At 38.4% G+C, this 18,009-nt stretch overlaps 2 protein-coding genes across 4 annotated transcripts; one reads left to right on the forward strand and one right to left on the reverse strand.

Moving 5' to 3' along the window:
• Nucleotides 1-259: 259 nt before the first annotated feature.
• On the forward strand, nucleotides 260-1,430 carry LOC148088612 (uncharacterized). The gene is made up of 2 exons (XM_087810027.1): nucleotides 260-330; nucleotides 932-1,430. The coding sequence occupies exon 2, from the start codon at nucleotides 947-949 to the stop codon at nucleotides 1,334-1,336; it is 390 nt and encodes a 129-aa protein (XP_087666153.1). The 5' UTR covers nucleotides 260-330; nucleotides 932-946; the 3' UTR covers nucleotides 1,337-1,430.
• Nucleotides 1,431-1,561: 131 nt separating this feature from the next.
• fam169aa (family with sequence similarity 169 member Aa) lies at nucleotides 1,562-17,473 on the reverse strand. 3 transcript variants are annotated; one of them, XM_087798276.1, is made up of 12 exons: nucleotides 17,378-17,469; nucleotides 15,956-15,989; nucleotides 14,991-15,164; nucleotides 14,022-14,207; nucleotides 12,827-13,001; nucleotides 10,174-10,353; nucleotides 9,976-10,098; nucleotides 9,552-9,655; nucleotides 9,464-9,494; nucleotides 9,301-9,388; nucleotides 8,284-8,344; nucleotides 1,562-8,199 (listed from the first exon to the last, which is right to left on the reverse strand). In XM_087798276.1, exons 3-12 carry the CDS (start codon nucleotides 15,123-15,125, stop codon nucleotides 3,154-3,156), a joined length of 6,129 nt encoding a protein of 2,042 aa, XP_087654402.1. In that variant the 5' UTR covers nucleotides 15,126-15,164; nucleotides 15,956-15,989; nucleotides 17,378-17,469; the 3' UTR covers nucleotides 1,562-3,153. The 3 variants fall into 3 exon arrangements, with proteins under 3 accessions (XP_087654402.1, XP_087654409.1, XP_087654416.1); XM_087798283.1 differs by lacking the exon at nucleotides 15,956-15,989 and having other exon boundaries at nucleotides 17,378-17,473; XM_087798290.1 differs by lacking the exons at nucleotides 1,562-8,199; nucleotides 8,284-8,344; nucleotides 9,301-9,388 and having other exon boundaries at nucleotides 9,469-9,494; nucleotides 9,552-9,645.
• Between the last annotated feature and the right edge of the window lie 536 nt (nucleotides 17,474-18,009).

Consider the following 18,009-nt stretch of genomic DNA (forward strand, 5'->3'; position numbering starts at 1 on the left):
CTGACTGATATTTTAAATGCATGGAGCTAGTCCAGCTAGTTAAACAGCTCTTCTATGCCTTCATGGTACTGTTAGCGCTGCTCTTTTTAAGCAAACCAATGAATCGTTATTGATCTTCACTGAATTTCTTTTAATCCGGTGTTCACACATCATCATCATCCATCCAAGCAAGAAGTATTAAACACACAGGGGCAGTGTGTTACATCATGTAAGAGTACCTTAGATGACGTATGTCGTGGGAGGGAAGGATAGAGCTGACCTCCCCTCGTCACCTTTAAAAAGAACATGAGAAGGCTACGTGTGCGTTGAGACGAGGCAACATATTGAAAGGTACGTAAATGTGTGTGTTTGGGCTTATAGAATGTATTTCAATTGAATGCCTTCTTAGGAAGAATAATGTGTTTTAATTTAATGCAAAATATTTGAACACCAGAGAAACTACACAAAACTTCCACAGAGAACAACAACACTTGAGTACGAAGAAGGGATAAAAAATGTATTCTGTGAATCACTGTGGTCAATACTTCTCAATTCTTTTATTTTACTCAATCTTTTCACAACATCCCATCCTCCTTTTTGATGATGTCACTCCTCCTATCGTTTGATTTGATTTGATTTTCAGCGAACACATCCACACTGTTGGACAACAGGCGGAATATTCCCAAGGCTTATCTTTGGACCTTCCTCTAGTTATGAAAGCAGATCTCACAACATTTTTTTCAGGGACTTCTTGGTGTCCTTGATCTTATCATGTGTTTGATGCGTGAATGGCTGTCAAAGCGCTTTGTGACCCTGGTCTAGAAAGGCGCTATATAAATAGAGATTATTATTATTATTATTTTATTTAGTGTTTCTAGATGGTTGTTGTCTGATGTGATGTTTGTGTGACAATTAAAGACACTTAAACAAATGGCTCTTATTCTGTTCACAGCCAACTCCTCACACCATGAAGTCCATCGTTGTTCTGCTGCTGCTTGGGGCCAGTCTGAGTGTGTCAGTGGCCCAGTTGAGGCTATACAATCTACGGGCCAGCAAACTGCATTCCAACATTCTGGGAACCACTGATGGATATGTCAAGGTGTACTGTGCTTCTGCAGATCTTGGCCAAACTTCCGTCAGGAACAACGAAGAAAACCCCTGGTGGGGGGAGGAGTTCACTTACTATAAAGCGCAGCAGAACGACATTCTACGATTGGAGGTTTTTGACAGCGACTTCCTGATGGATGACGAACTGGGGGTCTGTCAGAGACCATTGCAGGTGGGCACCCATAAACATGAGTGCTACCTAAAAAAAAAGGGCATCCTTTATTATTCCTACACTCTTGGGGGAAATTGAATTGTCCATGGTCAAGTTCAATGTTTTTCGAATTGGTACAGATCCTGTTTAACAATGATGTAAAGAAATCATGTTAACTCCAATAAAAACGATCACATGCCTTCGATGAATAACAGAGTGTGTATTCAATATGCAGTAACGGTGTGCAGAACAGAGAGAATGGAAGAGTTGGTGCTCTAGAGCTGACATTTTGAAGCTTTAATCATGCAGACAAACGGACGAAAAAACTTGTTTCAAATGCCTTTATTGAATATGAAGAAGAAATAAAATATAACAAATATAAATGTAAAAGTAACTCAAAATTTGATGATTAACTCATAGGGACACTCTCCTTTAAATAATAATGCTGTACTAACACTCAATTTTAACTCTGCATATTAACTCAGGCCAGGGGGCAAAATAAGGTTGACCAATAATTTTACTGTAAATAGCTCACAGGAGCATTCAACACCAAGTCAGAACCGATCATAAAATCAGAATCAGCTTCATTTGCTAGTGATGTAAGAAAAAAACAGGAACTTATTGTGGTGAAGTTGAAAAAGCAAAACAATCACTGAGGAAGTCAATTGATATTCGGCGCCAAACTTGCACTAGGTCACATGAGGAAAGTGTGTTGGGGAGAGTCGTAGGAGCACAAATCTATGAACTGTCTCCCAAATGTCCCAGTCTCTGCCTACATGTGGTATGCGGCCTTGGGAGCTGGTCCAGAGAGGAATTTAGAGTCCGTAGGTGATGAGAGAGGGGGATGGTGGCGGAGCGTCAGTCGACATGACTTTCCAGGAGAATTTTGGATAACTGGCCTACAGAGGCCAGACTGGGGGAGTTCAGATTGAGATACAACTTTGATTTAAATCCAAAGACAAAATCTTAATTCTGGGTAATTGAACAGACAGTGTACAAAATTTGTGATTACCTACAATACAAATCGAATAAAGAGATTCATCAAGAGAACACGTTTCTTCCAAAGGTGTAAAAGCTTCATCACCACCTGAATGAAAAAAGACTAAATCAGTGCTGAGGCTGTTTGTATTTTAAGGTGATCTATTAGAGTCTGAGACATTGGACTGGTTCTCCTGTATGTCATGCAAAAAGATCTGGGGTGTGTGATCAGCTCAGTGGAAGATTCTGGATTGCACACACAACCAAGTACACACAAAAGAGACCTGAGTTAAGCTCCCTTTAAGGGCTGATAATAATGGGTCTTATTGTCAACCATGTAATACAAATTTCTAAATCAGGTGGAAAAGAAATTACAAAAAATTGTTACTTGAGTAAAAGTAAAAATAAGCATTCTAAATTAACACTCTAAACGAAAAAAAAACCTAAACTGATGTACAACACTACTAAAAGAACTTAAGTGTAAAAAATGTCTTTGCTTCTGTGTATTTAAAACAGGTCGACTTTTTTTGTCATTGATCAACATGTTCATATACAGGCCAAAAGTTTGACACACTCTTTCATTCAACTATTTAGATCATACATTATTACTGAAGGCATTAAAACTTAAAATGATTAGTATAAGATGTGTAAATATGTACTCAACAAACACTTTTGAAATAACTGAAACATCTCTTGTAGTGTAGTTTCAACAAAGCAGCCACCTTGTTTCTAATGAATGCTTTGCAGACATAGCTTAGTCTTGATGAGTTCAAGAGGAAACCAGCTGTTATGGTTTTCACTTCACACGTGTGTCTTGCCTCGGTTTCTCTGTGGAATGTCTTGAAATTTTGGCCTGTACTGTACATGACTGTAGACTACCATGTATATAAATATATATTAGATGGGTGTTTGTATTCATTTAGAATTAAAAGTATTTATTAGTTTTGAACGCTGCTCTGTCGCTTGCGCTTTACAGTGTTAGGGAACCCAGAGCTCTTTCTCTTCCCTGGGCTTCTTTGTTCTGAGGGTAATTTCTTCACTGAGCGTTCGTCTGACAAGGTATTCTCTAATTCACGAGTTGGAGTTCCATTTCGTCTGAATTTAGGGCTATGACTGATGATCACACTAGGAATCAACCTTCCTCTTAAACTCTTCTCACTGATAAGAACTTCTTCCTCATCTGAATCAACATTTTTTTCGGCTTTTCCGCCAACATTAAGGTCTTTTGTCTGAGATTCAGAAGCTGATGGTTCATCATTAATAAAAGATTTTTGAAAAGTAAGGTTGTCATCTGCCATTGCGTCTGTCTCAGAGTTTTCTTCACTGTCCTCTCTGTTACCCATTTCTTTGTACATCTCTTTTGATCTTTCAACCAAGATCTCTGGAGATAACACAAGATTGTTTCCTCCAGTTTCCATTTTAATGTCTGGCTCTGGATCATCTGAAGTTGAATTTAATGTTTCAGACCCATTAGTTTCAGTTTCAGTCTCTTTAGTTCTCTCTTGAGCCTCTTCAACCTCCAAATGTGATTCTTCAGTTTCTTTAATCTCTGATGTGCTTTGTTCATGAGGACTTTCACCCTCTTCAAGTCCTTGTGGTTCAAGAGGGGCAACTATATTGGCTACTTCTGCAACATCTTCAAGGTTCTCATTTTCTTGTGGACGCTCTACATCTACTGTCATTGCTTCCTTCTCCTCTTCCTGTCGCCCTCTAATTCTTATAGATGTACGTCTAGGTGTTACATGCCTAGACTTCCTCTTTTTTCCTGAACGGCTCAGATGGATACTTGGTTTTGGTTCATTTTCACTTTCTTCTGTTAGAGATTCTGATTCAGATATTTCGGTGGTTACCATTAGACTAGTAATTGGTAATGGTAAATCTTCAGGTGACTCTTTTTGACAGTGCTGAAATGACTGAGTGCTGCTGAGTGATGAATTGCCCTTTGTATCAGTCAAGGACTCACTTGAATGATTTACATTCTCCCTTTTAAAAAGGGAACAAGACATTTCATCGTCTGACACCTTTGCAATTGGTATTAATTCTGTACTTTCTCCTGTAATGGTCTTTTCTCTAACAATGTCAATAGCAATTGTTGTGTGATCTTGTACTTCATAATGTTGTCTATTTGATGAAGTCAAACCAACCCCATAATCAGTCAACAATGCACATTGTTTGTGTGGTTCAGTATTAGGACATTCCTTTGATTTATTGTCTAGTTGTTTTATTGCATCTGCTTCTGGTTTAGCTGAGTTTTGCTCCATTTCAGAAGATGTCCTCTGTCCTTCTAAAATAAAACCAGAATCCTCTGCAATATCCTCATTATCTTCAGCAGATAAACCTTTAGTCGGTTCTTCTTCTTCACCACAAACTCGTTGCTTCATCATACTATCGTGTGTTCTACTTTTTCTGGTTCTTGAAAGTGACTTTAGGGTTTTGCCTCCACTTCTGAGCATTCTTGTTACAATGAGTGGTGATTCTTCGACTTCATCTCTTGTCTGTGCTTTCTCTTGTTCATCCAACTGCTCATTTGTCAAAGTATAAGAAGTTGCAAGTTCTTGATCTTCAAGTATGTCTTTTGCAGAAGGGTTTTCAACAGAATCATTTTTTCCAAATACTTCCCCTGGTTCTGTAAGTTCATCATCCTGATTCTGATCTGAAAGAGGAACAGCTACTTGCTCTCGTGCTATGCCTCCCTCATCAACCAACCACAAAGACTGCTCCTCCGTCTTCTGTTGAAGGATTGCTACTTCACAGTTGTCATCCGGAAGTTGAGTTGATCTGCTTTCTATAGATTTGGCATCTATTTCCATAACAGTAGCTTCTGAATTATCAAATTCTAACTCAGGGTTTTGAGTATTTTGAATGTCAACGTCATCCATTTCATGAGCTAAATCCGTTTCATTATAACTCGCCCCACTCTCTGTACTCTCTTCACTTCCAAAAACTTCTGTAACTGGTGTTTCTTGAACTCCCTTTTCATCTGCTTTCATTGGTTCTGATCTGGTCACTGCTGGGGAATTTGTCACAATCTCCGAAGCTTCAGACCATCCTGATGTACTTTGTTTAGGAGATGTTGGTCCTACATTTTGAATTTCAAATGTTTCTTGAGTCTCTGTCACCATCATCATTCCTTCGTGAGCGTTCATCTCTTCAATATAATTTGAAAGTTCTCTCCTGGGTTTTCTGACTGTGTCTTTTTTAAAGGTTTCTGTTGTTCTTCTTCCACTTCTCAGACTCCGAACAACAATAACCTCTTCCTCCACAACGTTGACAGATTCATCTTCTGCCAATTCTTTGTTAATTACTTCCAATGTATTATCAAATTCAACTAATGGTACCTTATGGTAATGGATAACTTCTTTCTCTTCTACATTTTCTCGAGTAGAATGATGTATCACCCTTTGTTCCTGTAATACTGAACTTGGACTTTTGAGTCCAGAGCGCTTTGATGACTTCTCTTGGCCACCTTTTGTAAAAAGTGGACACATAATTTGTTCGACACAAGATGTTTGTGTTGTTTTCTCATCAAGATAAACCAGTTCTTTGTCAAGCCCTTCTTTAATCACATTAAGGTCTTTTAAAGGGTCGTCTCCTGTCCTTTCTACAGCTTTATTTCCTGAAGATAACATCAGATTTTCAAATGTGTGTGGTGATGAAGACTCTTGTTCTAATGTCTCAGGGTCATTGAAGCTCAATTTAACTTCCTGTATGTCCATTTCAACATTCTGCTCCTCATAGTCTTTTCTTTGAAGTGTGGCTTCAGCCGCAGTTGTCTTTTCTGTGCTGTCTATTTTCTCTTGAGCTATTTCACCTATTGCTAGACATTTATTAACTTCATGTAGTTGGTTCTCTTGCTCTGTTTGATTTTGTGTACCGGGTTGACTAGATTTGGGCTCAGGTACTTTTAGACCACTTCGTCTGTCATTCTTCAGATCCCTTTCTTGATCATCTTCATTGGGACTGTTATATGCAGATTTCGTTGTGGTTCTCTTCATCCTTCCACTAGTTTGACAACTCCTCGTTACAATATTAGATGTATCTTGTAATTCATACACAACAGTATCCTCCACTAGGTTCTCCAACGCTTCTATTTCGTCCTCTGTCATTAATTTGCCTTTCACCATCACTATGTTCTGCTCTTCAATTGATTGCTCTTCAGCAGTGGAACCCAAAACGTTTTCTTTTGTCAAATATTTATCTTTCGTAAACCCTTGGATTTGACCAGTTTCTTCACACAAATCAGTAGATGTGTAGAGTTTTTGAGCTCCAGGATGTAGTTTACACAGGTCTACTAAAACTACAGTCACTGTTTGGCCTTTACTTGGAGGCTCATCTGATGAATTTGCTGATTCCTCATCAAAGACTGTAAGTGATTTATGTTCTGTGTTCACAATGTCTCTTACATCTTTACTAAGTGGTTCTTCAGTTTTGCTACTCAAACGAGTTTCTTCCTGATCACTTTCAATAGTCTCAGAAACCGAACAGACTTCTAAGGTATCTCGCTCAGTCTGTGTTTTGTCTTCCATGATGGATTTAACCCTTGTTTCAGCCTCCAGGTCTGCTGGATTCTCTTCATCAACCACTTTTTGAGGTATGTCAGCCTCTTCCATAGATTCAATTAACTTGGTCCATCCCTCTTCCTCTTCACCCTGTTTCTTCATTTGGACCTCTTTTCCGTCTCTCTCAGGTTTACGTCTTGTAGCCTTTTTAGTGGTTCTGGCTTGTCCCAGAGATCTTTTTTGAGTTGCGCTTTTATCTTTTTCATCCCGCTTATGTAGTATCCTGTCTGAATTCTCAATCTGTGAGTGACCTTGTATCGTTGTTTCTGACTGCGGGTGAGAACATGGATCTGCTTCACCTTTATCCTCTTCTGCTGGCTCGGGTCTCTGGTCCACTTCAGATTTATTTTCCTTTAAACTGTCCTTTTGTATTTTTATGTCAACTAAAACAACACTTGCTCTCTGGAAGTCAGAGAGTTGAAGTGTATTTTGTTCTTCCACTGATGCCACCTGCTTTCCCAAAGCTACAAATGAGGTTTGGTGAGCTTCAGGTTGGCCTAAGAACATTCCTATTTCAGGCATTTCATCCTGCCCCCTGTCCTCGGAATGTTGTTTGATTTCAGCTAGTTCTTTGGAACTTTTACTACATTTTCGACGCTTTCTTGGATGTCCTTCTTCCAGAGGTTCAAATTCACCTGTTTTCTCTCCACCTCTAAGAACCATTCTCACCATATCTGATGTTTCTTCAAGGTCAATCAGTTCTTCTCCGTCTTTTTCATAGCGAATCTCTCGACTTTCTTCTATTTTTGTGTCAGATGTATTAACTCCCGACTGCAGCTGCTCATCTGCTTGAGTTGCAGATTCTTTCTCAGTCTTATCCTCTAACTGTTCTTGGCATGTGTCATCCACAGACATATGATGTAGAGGTGTATCTTCATTCTCAGAACAAGTGTCACTGTTCTGCTTCTGTTGTTTCAGTCTCCCCTTTTTATTTTTTCTCTGCCATGGTCTACCTTTACTTCTCAGAACTAGAACAGGGGCCTCATGTATGTCATCATCAACCAGCTCTTCCAAAGCTTCTTCAACACATCCAGTACCCTGCATCATTTCCCCAGCTGCGACTTCCTGACAAATCTGATGATTAATCCTTGAATCACCTCCTTCAGAGATTATAATTGATAGATTTTCCTCAACTTCATCACTGGACAGACATTCTTGAATTGTCTTGTATAGTTCATAAATATTTTCTGATTTGTCGTCAACTTCCTCTGAGCTAACCACCATTATTTTATCCTTTTTCTGGGCATTATTCAATTCCTGACAGTCCTCTTCAACCTCAACCGATATGTCCGACTTACTCACAGCACAGTCTGCAAATTCAATTTGTTTAAAATCAGCATCTGACTGAAGTATGCATGTTCCATCTTCAATTGCTTGATTGACGTCCTCCTCGGTATTTTCTCCACTTGTGACGTAGGAAACGTGCTGAAATCAGACATACATTAGATAAAAAGAAATTCATGTTAAGTTAAAGGAAAGGAGAATTCAGTTTTTTTCGTTGATGCACACCTCATGTTGAAAGGTTGCTGAAACTTGCTCCTCCGATGATTCAGCTTCTAGCTGTTCAATTCTGTTGGTAAAAAAATGAATATTATGAATATTAAGTTTTTTCTCAATTTTTTGGTTTGCCGGTCCGAGTTCTGTTCAAGCCATGCCCCTGTCTCCTGAGTTCCGGATTTAGGACTTCATTTTTGTCTTCCCCCAAGTTGGAGCCTGCTTTGGATGTACCCCTTTGGATTTAAGTTATTAAAGACACAGACATTTGGATCTACTCTTGTTTATTTGACTGTTTCCGCTTCTGGTTCCTCTGACGATCCCCCTTTGACATTTTGTATTAAATTTTCTGCTATGGCTGCTATTGCTAATATAATTATTATACATTAAGTGATCTGCATATGAAACAACATATATGTTAATGATACAGAACAAAATCACAACACAGGACTGCCAGATTAAGCAAAAGCTTCCCTATCAATAAAGCTACAATCGACATAAAAAAAAAAAACACGTTTATGTCTAGCATTATTGTGCGAAGGAGTGGGCTAAAACGAAGGTTTAATAACCCAATGAAGAAAAAAATGGGAACTCCTCGCTGATTAAATCAGGAAATTAAACGTTCATGCTGCAAGAAACTGTTGAAACAAAGGTGAGACAACGCTGACAAAAAGGGTACATAAGGAGTTCCTGGGAAGACAAAAAAAAATCATCCTGGAGTAAAAGGTAATGATAAAATAAATTAAAATGAAAGTCCAATGAATGATTAATGGAGAAATAAATGTTTGAAGAGAGGATACAGATGGTAATGTAAATAAAGGAAGTGGTCACCACATTAAAGGACAGATTAGTAGGCAAAGAACATTGGCTTGAGAGTCAAGTCATTTTATATTAAATCCTAAAAACTAAAGGCCACTACTCAATCTTGGAATATATGACTTCTCGAAGACAGAAACGATTAATGGGAGCTATTGTTTTTTAATATCTCTACTATGCAAATGAACACAGTATTGAAGTTTATCTTGATGTTACCTGATCGCTTTGTCCGGGCTTTCCTCTGTCACATCAATTTTTCTCTCGAAGGACGTGCTCACACTTGTGAAAGTTGCTTCATTGTTATCTACATCACATGAAATGTAAACATGTTCATCAAATATACAACATTATATTTAAATACAGGAATATATTAAGTTACCTTTGGTTATCTTTACTTCTTTCTTCTTTCCCTTTAAAGAATAGTGACATAAGTGTGTTGCTTCTTATATACAACAATGAAATTTTACCTTCACTGTATACGAGGTCATCCCAGCTTCATCTGTCTGCTCAGGGGTCATCTCTGTGGTAGAACTCATGTCGTTCAACTCTGTCAGGAGATTTCTGGACACAGCTGACATAAATACAACTGATTATGTGAATGTTTAATTAATTAATTAATTAATTAATTAATTAATTAATGGATGGATGGATGGATGGATGGATGGATGGATGGATGGATGGATGGATGGATGGATGGATGGATGGATGGATGGATGGATGGATGGATGGATGGATGGATGGATGGATGGATGGATGGATGGATGGATGGATGGATGGATGGATGGATTTTATTCTTGCTATCAACTCGGTTAAGTCAAAAAATATCTTATGTGACATTTATGGCTTCACCATAAAAAATGGCTTTGAATTTTACGTAGGTTATTTCCATACCATTCACTTTCATGTTATGGATCTTCCTGAAGATGCTGCTCCTCTGGATTGGTTCACCTGCACCCTCCACCTCCCACAGGAGACCGCTGTCATCTGGATACTGGCTCAGGTATTTCTCACACACTGAAAGAAATAGACAATACCAGTCATTTTGAAGGTTTGTCCAAACATCAAAAATATATTGGTAGACTAGTGTACCTTTGTATATGGCTTCTGTCAGTGGGTATCTCAGCCCCACACTTTCCTCATTGAAATTTAGCACAAAGTCCTCCAGCATCTTAAGACCAAATCCTCTGCGTCGGTAATGCTTGCGCACAAATATTGAGTTCATGACAGGAAGCTGATGGCTTCTTCCATAGGGAGGATTGTATAAGCTGCCTATAGGAACAATGACGAGAGGCACACCAATACTTATACCTTGAGGTCAAATGAGACATGCAATGCAGTGATAGAGACATAGAGTATATCCAATATAAGTAAGTAAGTAAGTAAGTAAGTAATATTTATTTATATAGCGCTTTTCGAGACCAGGGTCACAAAGCGCTTTAACAATCAAAACAATACTCAAAACAGTACATACTTCAAAGATCAAGACAACACCGAGAACAACACAGGAGTTCGAGAAATTCAAGGAAAAGCCTGAACAAATAGAAACGTCTTAAGATGTTTCTTAAAGGAGTCAGTAGACTCCATCAAGCGCAAAGAGAGAGGAAGATTGTTCCAAAGCTTAGGAGCAACAGCCTGAAAAGATTTCTCTCCTCTGGTCCTGAGCCATGTGCGTGGAACCATAAGTAGATTCTGATCCACAGACCTCAGAGACCGAGCTGGGGTGTAAGGCTGGATCAGATCAGTGATGTAAGGAGGAGCCTGACCATGAATAGCTCTGAAAGTAAGAACCAGAATTTTAAAGTTGATCCTGAAAGAAACTGGAAGCCAGTGAAGAGTTTTAAGGATCGGAGAAATGTGAGTTCTCCTACTTGAGCGGGTCAGAATTCTCGCTGCAGAGTTCTGAATCAACTGCAGACGAGACAGCTCCTTCTTGTTAAGACATGAAAACAAACTGTTACAATAGTCCAGACGAGAAGAAACAAACGCATGGATTACAAGCTCCAGATCATGTTGTGACAACATTTTCCTAAGTTTAGAGATTTTTCTCAGTTGAAGGAAACAGTTTCTGGTCAGTTTTCTGCAGTGTTGAACAAGAGACATGTCTTTATCAAATACAACACCCAGGTTTCTCAGGCTCAGTTTGACAGACTGACCTAAGTCACCCAAGTACTGACTCAACCCTGGAATCTTATCATCAGGAGCAATCACCAGAGTTTCAGTTTTGTCCACATTAAGCTGTAAAGTGTTTTCACTCAGCCATTGTTTGATTTCTAGCAAACAATTGACTAAGCTGTTCAGCCTTTGGGGCTCAGTTGGGTCAAAAATAATAATTGAAACACACAACAGCTGGAAAGCTGAAATGAGTTAAAGAAATAGATTTTGAGATGTTGTAAATGTTGCTAGAGACATAAAAGTTCATAGATAATGCTGTTCAGAAAAGAGCAGATTTATTTAAGACCTCATGAAACTCATTAGATGAAAACAACTTAATTCATGCACATTTCATGAAGAAGACGAGTTGTATTCTAAAAACATCTGACAATGTTCGCTCTACTTTTGTAAATGACATACTTGAGATTTCAAAAATGTCATTGAAAGAAGATGAAAGGATCTTGTAAGTGTGGCAGGTTACATATTGATCTTTCAGCTGCCATCATTACAACAGCCTGAGACTTGTCAAAAGTACCATCAAACAGGAACCACCACCCACCAACATCCACACTAGCCATGTAACCAGCCCCTGCCAAGATCAAGACATCATTCAGCAGCATATTTGGGATTTTATGTTGCCTGTTCATGTACCATCCAACCTGACTGATGGTCATCACCATGAACAACATCCCTGGGCTGATCTGCATCATATGTGGTTGTTAGCAAAGGGTGTTTTGCTCTTTGATGATTAAGCTTCTCAAACCTAATCACATATACTGTGTCGTGCACAAAGACTGCTGGGATCGAGAAAGACCATACCACTCTGATTGAATCCCCATTATTACTGTGACAGCATGCTTCAGAAAAGTTGTTTAAGTTTGAGAACACGCTGCATGTGTTTCCACCCACCTTCTTACAAACAACAACATCCCTGTGCTTCCATGACGTATAACGTTAATAGATAAGTCACCCATTGAACAACTGAGGGTCCTCGGCCAATGACTGTTTGAGTGCCCACAGATCCACAACTTGGGAATATATTATGAGTTTATGCATTAGCAATGCCTGTAACCTGTGAACTTACCTAGAGTTGTATTGGTATTTGTTATAAGAATTTAAGTGATCAGAATGTTTGTCCCTCACAAGTCGGTGCCTCGTGACTGACAAAACTTGTACATCATTACTGATTAAACTTGTGCATCATGGCTGATGAAACCACATACCATGACGTTTAACCCACAAACTGTAGATGGTTCTTGTCTTGCTCCTGCCAACCGAAGGTCAACCCCCGCCAGCGTGTGTGCCCTCTCTAATCAACGTTCATCGTATCTGTAAACCTGATCCAGCCTGGTTGTGGCTGATGTAGCTGTGAAACTAAATAAAAAGCGTGAGGGAGACACAGATCGTTGGTAATCACTGAGATTGTTTGAGCGTGGTCTCTACGGTCTGAGTGTCTGCCCTCGGGAGTAACAAATTTTGAATCTGGTTGTTTTCACTCTGTCCAGGCATCGAGAACTTCACTTATTCTCTCTACAGTATTTGAAAGTTTTATTATTATTTTGTGTGTAAACATTGCTTCTCTAACACTTACCTTTGGGCTTGACTGAATAGAAACCAACAGCCTTCCCATTACACCAGAAGATTTTTGCAAAGTCATTGTCTGCATGGCAGAGAAAGGGAAGCTCCTCTTCTGAGTTCATCTCATTGGCTCGGTACACAACCCGGTTTAGCACGTACAGGACAATCCTTTCTGCAACTGTTTCTACCTGAGAAATATTAACACAAATACATCAGGCATTAACAAAAGACAATGTTTTCCGGCAAGTAAATGTTTTAAGTCTCAAAAAGGGTGTCTTTATGGATTGTTTTTTTTGTTTGTTTCTTTTACCATAATACGGCATCGACTAAGAGATTTAATTAAATTTCTATTTTTATTTCAGCACCTAAAACAACAATAGACCTTTTGTGGACATGAAAAAATTGAATAACATTCATAACAAAAATGCCTACCTCCACTTACTTCTGCACAAGGAAGGAGCAGTAGAGCCACCAATGTTTTTACTTTTGTGCAAAATGTACATATTAAATTACTTAAAAGGCAACTTAAGTCTAAAGTCTAATGCGTTGATTTGAGTGTTTCATAAATTGATCTCGAACCTCTCCAAGGGACTTTATAATCAAAGCGGGGCATGATGACAGTGTTATTACAAAGTAATAACTTCAAAACATTTTTATTATTTAGGACTTTACTGCATCTTGGAAAGGAAGATTTGAAACATGTGAGTAAGTCAGGAAAGTTTTTTTCATTATTAAGGGACTTTATATAGGGTCTGATTCATCAGTCTGAATGTTAATGTGTACATTTAGGAAGTTGGTTAACAGATTAAAAAAAGTGACTCTTAAATGTTATTTTTACACAGTAAGTCTCTCTCACACTGTCGGTAACACAACCAGACCTTCATTTCCAATTTGATTGATTGGATTTACATTGGGATTAGGATTTGGACTGGATTTAAACTACTTTGACTCCACTAAGGGCTAACATGATAACCAACTCTTTGTCTGTCACAAACAACTTGTCGACACATTCAATTATACTCTCAGGAAATTGAGGAAATGAGACAACGGACAGATAAAGACTGATTCTTCCACCTGGTTTTAGGATTATTTTGAAGTTCTATCATCAAAACTGCAAATTTAACTTTTTAACACAAACTGGAAATCTTGTATACAAGTGTACTGACAACCCGTGCTGACATCCTTAAAAAAAGAAATGTAGTTCATACCTCCATAGCTCCATCTCTACCAGAGTCAGTTGTTCTGAGGACATCCTCTACAGTCCACCATCGATCCAGCAGGTAAAGAGCGACTATATTGAAGGAGTCACTGGGTGAGAACAGGGCCAGGATCTTGTGTTTATCATTGGATCCATAGAGAGGAACAAAACCAATGCTGGACAGATCAATGCAGACCTGAGAAAACAATGTTACAAAGTAGCTGATATAAGCACTAAAATATTTGACAAATTTCTCTTCAAATTTAGTTTTAAACTGAGGTGAGACTTTTTGTTTTGCTGCTATAGGTATAGATTGCTGGAGGAGGAGTTTTTAGATGACGGGCTCTCTCCTTTCTGTTTCTTTCTTTCCTGCATTATGTATTGTACCTTCACCTCTGGAGCTGCAGCAGGATCCAGGATCTCCTCCACAACTATTGTCAACAGACATAGATTTCTCTCCATGACCCTCCCTTGACTCTGTTGCCCTTCTCTATACTCTTTATTCTTCTTTCACTCTTTTCTCCATCCCTCTGTTTAGCTACCCAAATCCACTTTCCCAGTGAGTCTGGTTCTGCTTGATGTTTCTGCGTTTTAAAAGAAATTTATTTTAAGTGTCTTGAGATAACTTTTCCTCTTGTTTTCCTCTCCTACAATTCATCTAAACCTTTTTCTTTTTGAATCCATCTTGTGCGTAGCCAAGATGAGAGTTACTTGAGTGTGAACGTTGCAAAGTTCTATTAATGTCAACTTAAAAATGAGACCCTGCTTTACTCCTTACATGATCATTGACAGGTTCTCGTTTTATAACAATCAACTCATGAACTACAGTCTCTAAGATACTCTATTCACTGCAAAAAACATTTGTAAAATGATTTGTACATGGAGTTACACTAGATAAATTCAATGCTGGCCAAGTGCTGAAAAGGTGTACAAGGGGCCTGGAATGCTGTGTTTCACACACATGTGTATGAAGTTGTACCTTTGAGGAAGCAGACACGAGAATCTGTTCAAAGGAGTCAGAGTAGTTGTACAGCATGCTGGTCACGTAGTCGTTGGCTGACTTTTCCAACTCTTCCTGGCTGACATTAGCCAACAGATCCACTGGAAACTCCATCCCTTCACAACATAAAACAGGCCAGGTGCTTCTCACCACCTAATACAATACAATACATTACAACAACATAGAGACACATGCAACTACAAAGGAATGTTTTGTCTCTAATCCTTTAATATTTGTTTTTCATCTCACCGCATCGCAGTAGTAAATGGAAGGACAAAAAGCACAACCTTATGAAAGTTAGCTAGACACTGTTAAATGGAGTCTCTAAACTATATTACTAGGAAATAGTCTATTCAGCAACAGGAGTAGACATTCCAGCTGTTGTGAACTGTCACATGGACTCTCTTTGGCACACACGTAAACATACAGTCTGTCACAATGCATCAGCAGTAGAGCAGAAGACCGCGACTGTGCTTTGTGTGACACAGAGGGAAAACACAAACCTGGCAACAGACTGTCAGTATGCAGCAGCATGTAAGAGACCAGTTAGAGCCTGTGCCTCTCCCTGGAGGCAGGGAGTATATGCAACCATGCACCCAGTAACCTCTCAAATACTTATTTGGTCATAAAATTATTGATATAAACTGGAGTCCAAAGTTGTTAAAACTAGCGGTGCAAGCACACACATGTATTATACGGATCATACTATAAGGAGAGAGTAAGGAGAGACTACTTTTACCCCTTTTACCACGACAAACAAAAACAACACCAACAACAATAAGAATAAATACAGATTTAGTTCATATGTTCAACAAAACAGTGAAGCAATAGTACAAAAATACACAGTACAAAACAATTCGGATCCAGACTGACAACATCAAATGCAGGCCAGTTTACAAAAACATGTTTTTGATTAAAGAAGGAACAGACCCCGCCAGTCTTACCTTCTAGAGCAAAGTGTCCCACAGTTGAGGCCCCCTGATGGTAAAAAGAAACTCGGTAACATAACAACATTTTTTTCTGAATGAGTTCATTAAATGTTTGGTTGTTATTGATTCCAATCTCATCGTATCAGTTGACATATATGTGGAGTTTACATGTTGACAGTCACACACATTGATTTGACTAAAATCACAAAAGACTGACAGAGATAGAAGGGGTCAGAAAAACAAACGGTTAAAAGTAACTAAATATTTGTATCATGTATTCAAAATATTTCTCTAAAGATCTCCTCACTGGTGACAGTTGCTGAGAGGAGACCTCTGGACGAACTACTGTCCATCATGGATGATGACAGTCATCAGAGAAGCAGATGGAGCACGAATGCTCCTCCCCACATGCAACACTAATAGACTCAGGGTCTCATTCATTCCTCCTGCTATAAGACTGTATAATTCTGAATTTGGGGGCAGGAGTGGAGTGAAAAGATGATGATATTCTATGTTAATCTTTGTATGCTTTTAAGATATTTTTTGCTATATTCTCTGATCTATGCTCTTTATATTTGCACTTTTTATTTCCTTTCCCTTTTTTCTTTTTTTAACTTTGTTCTTGCTTTTATGAAACTTGCTGTACCTTCTATCATTTGCTGTGTACTGGAAATCTAACTTCCCGAAGGAGATCTCCAGAGGGATTAAAGTCTATTTTATCTAATCAAATCTAAAATATTATATTAGTTACAATTAATATTGTTGTTGATGTTGTATTATCTTTTGTCTTTTTTTATTGCTAATCTTGTTCATTATGTTGTTTTTAGTGATACAATTTATGTTGTAGTCATTGTTAATGTATTGTTGTTCTTTTATTATTAGTATTATTTATTTAGTTAACCAAGGATTGGTTAAAGTTACGTCATTGGAGGCCCACTTTCTTTTTCCAGAAAAACTTTACTTTTTTTACATTGCTTAAATATGTTTTACTTGCCTTAAAAAATGATCATTTTGTTGTTAAGAACACTATTTAGTGAATTGCTTGTATTTATGTTTTGAAACGTTTAAACGTTTACAAATGCGTTTCATTTATACTTAATCTTTAACCAACTAAAAGTTTTATTTACAAATAAAAGGAAAGGAACACAAAGTTCCAAAGTGAGACATGCTGAGGTAAAGAGAGGGGGGTGTGGTGTGTGCATGCAACTGTGAGTGAGTGACACGCAAAAATGTGATAAACATCCTTTGAAAAACAAATAGTTTAAATCTTTAAACTTCAAACGATCCATCAAAAGTTTGCTGTATGCATTAAACCTGAAAATACACAGTTCTGAAATAATATTGTTCTCAAGCTACTTTCTATCAGTAATTTGCACTTTTCCTGCGTATAGTCTCATACGCAAAATGAATCACATGAAGCTGTATAATCGCTCTTACCTTCAATTCCAGCAGCGAATGCCACACATTTCGGTAATAAACCAACTGCGGTCCAAGTTAAATCCTAAACACGCACGGGGTTTATGGTAGTCTCATAGACGAGCAGCGCATGCGCGCGCAGCTTGGCAATCCTGCCAGGGGTGTTGCGTAACAAGATCCAACACTAAAACTGTTCTGTAGTGACGTCTAGGACAGGGTGTTACATCACCGCCCCATAAAAAAAGTGCACGCACATTTCATTGTTCGCGCTTCATCAGAAAGGTCGTCTATTATTTTTAATATGTTATACACGTAGACGGTTATACACATATTAATACACGGTTAAGAATCATGGAAATGAAACATTTATGTTTATTTAATTAAATAAATAGTTTATATCCTTTAAGTACATTTTTGACAGCTTACGACTGGAATAAAAATGTGAGTAACAAGTTTTCTATTTTTTTTTTTTTTTTACCAGTCTTGATCGCTGGTAAGAAACATTTTACAACGCTTCGGGGTTCATAGATCTGTCTGGGCCTGTCCACACTACTTAGGGCAAGAGCCGGGAGAGACCTGTGGTCAATTTTAGAGTTCTTTATCAGCATCTGAACGTTCATGGACTGTGGGAGGAAAACGGAGTGCGAAGAGTA

The sequence above is a fragment of the Callionymus lyra genome, chromosome 1 (assembly GCF_982586985.1).
Source record: "Callionymus lyra chromosome 1, fCalLyr1.hap1.1, whole genome shotgun sequence".
NCBI lineage: Eukaryota > Metazoa > Chordata > Actinopteri > Syngnathiformes > Callionymidae > Callionymus > Callionymus lyra.

Bases quoted from the DNA above. Each gene is read 5' to 3' on its own strand.
- LOC148088612 (XM_087810027.1), top strand. From the start codon at position 947: ATGAAGTCCATCGTTGTTCTGCTGCTGCTTGGGGCCAGTCTGAGTGTG.
- fam169aa (XM_087798283.1), bottom strand. From the start codon at position 15,125: ATGGAGTTTCCAGTGGATCTGTTGGCTAATGTCAGCCAGGAAGAGTTG. The intron at 10,099-10,173 runs GTACACTAGTCT...TATTTCTTTCAG, and splicing joins GACAGAAGCCATATACAAAG to TGTGTGAGAAATACCTGAGC. The intron at 9,495-9,551 runs GTAAAATTTCAT...TATTCTTTAAAG, and splicing joins TGACCTCGTATACAGTGAAG to GGAAAGAAGAAAGAAGTAAA.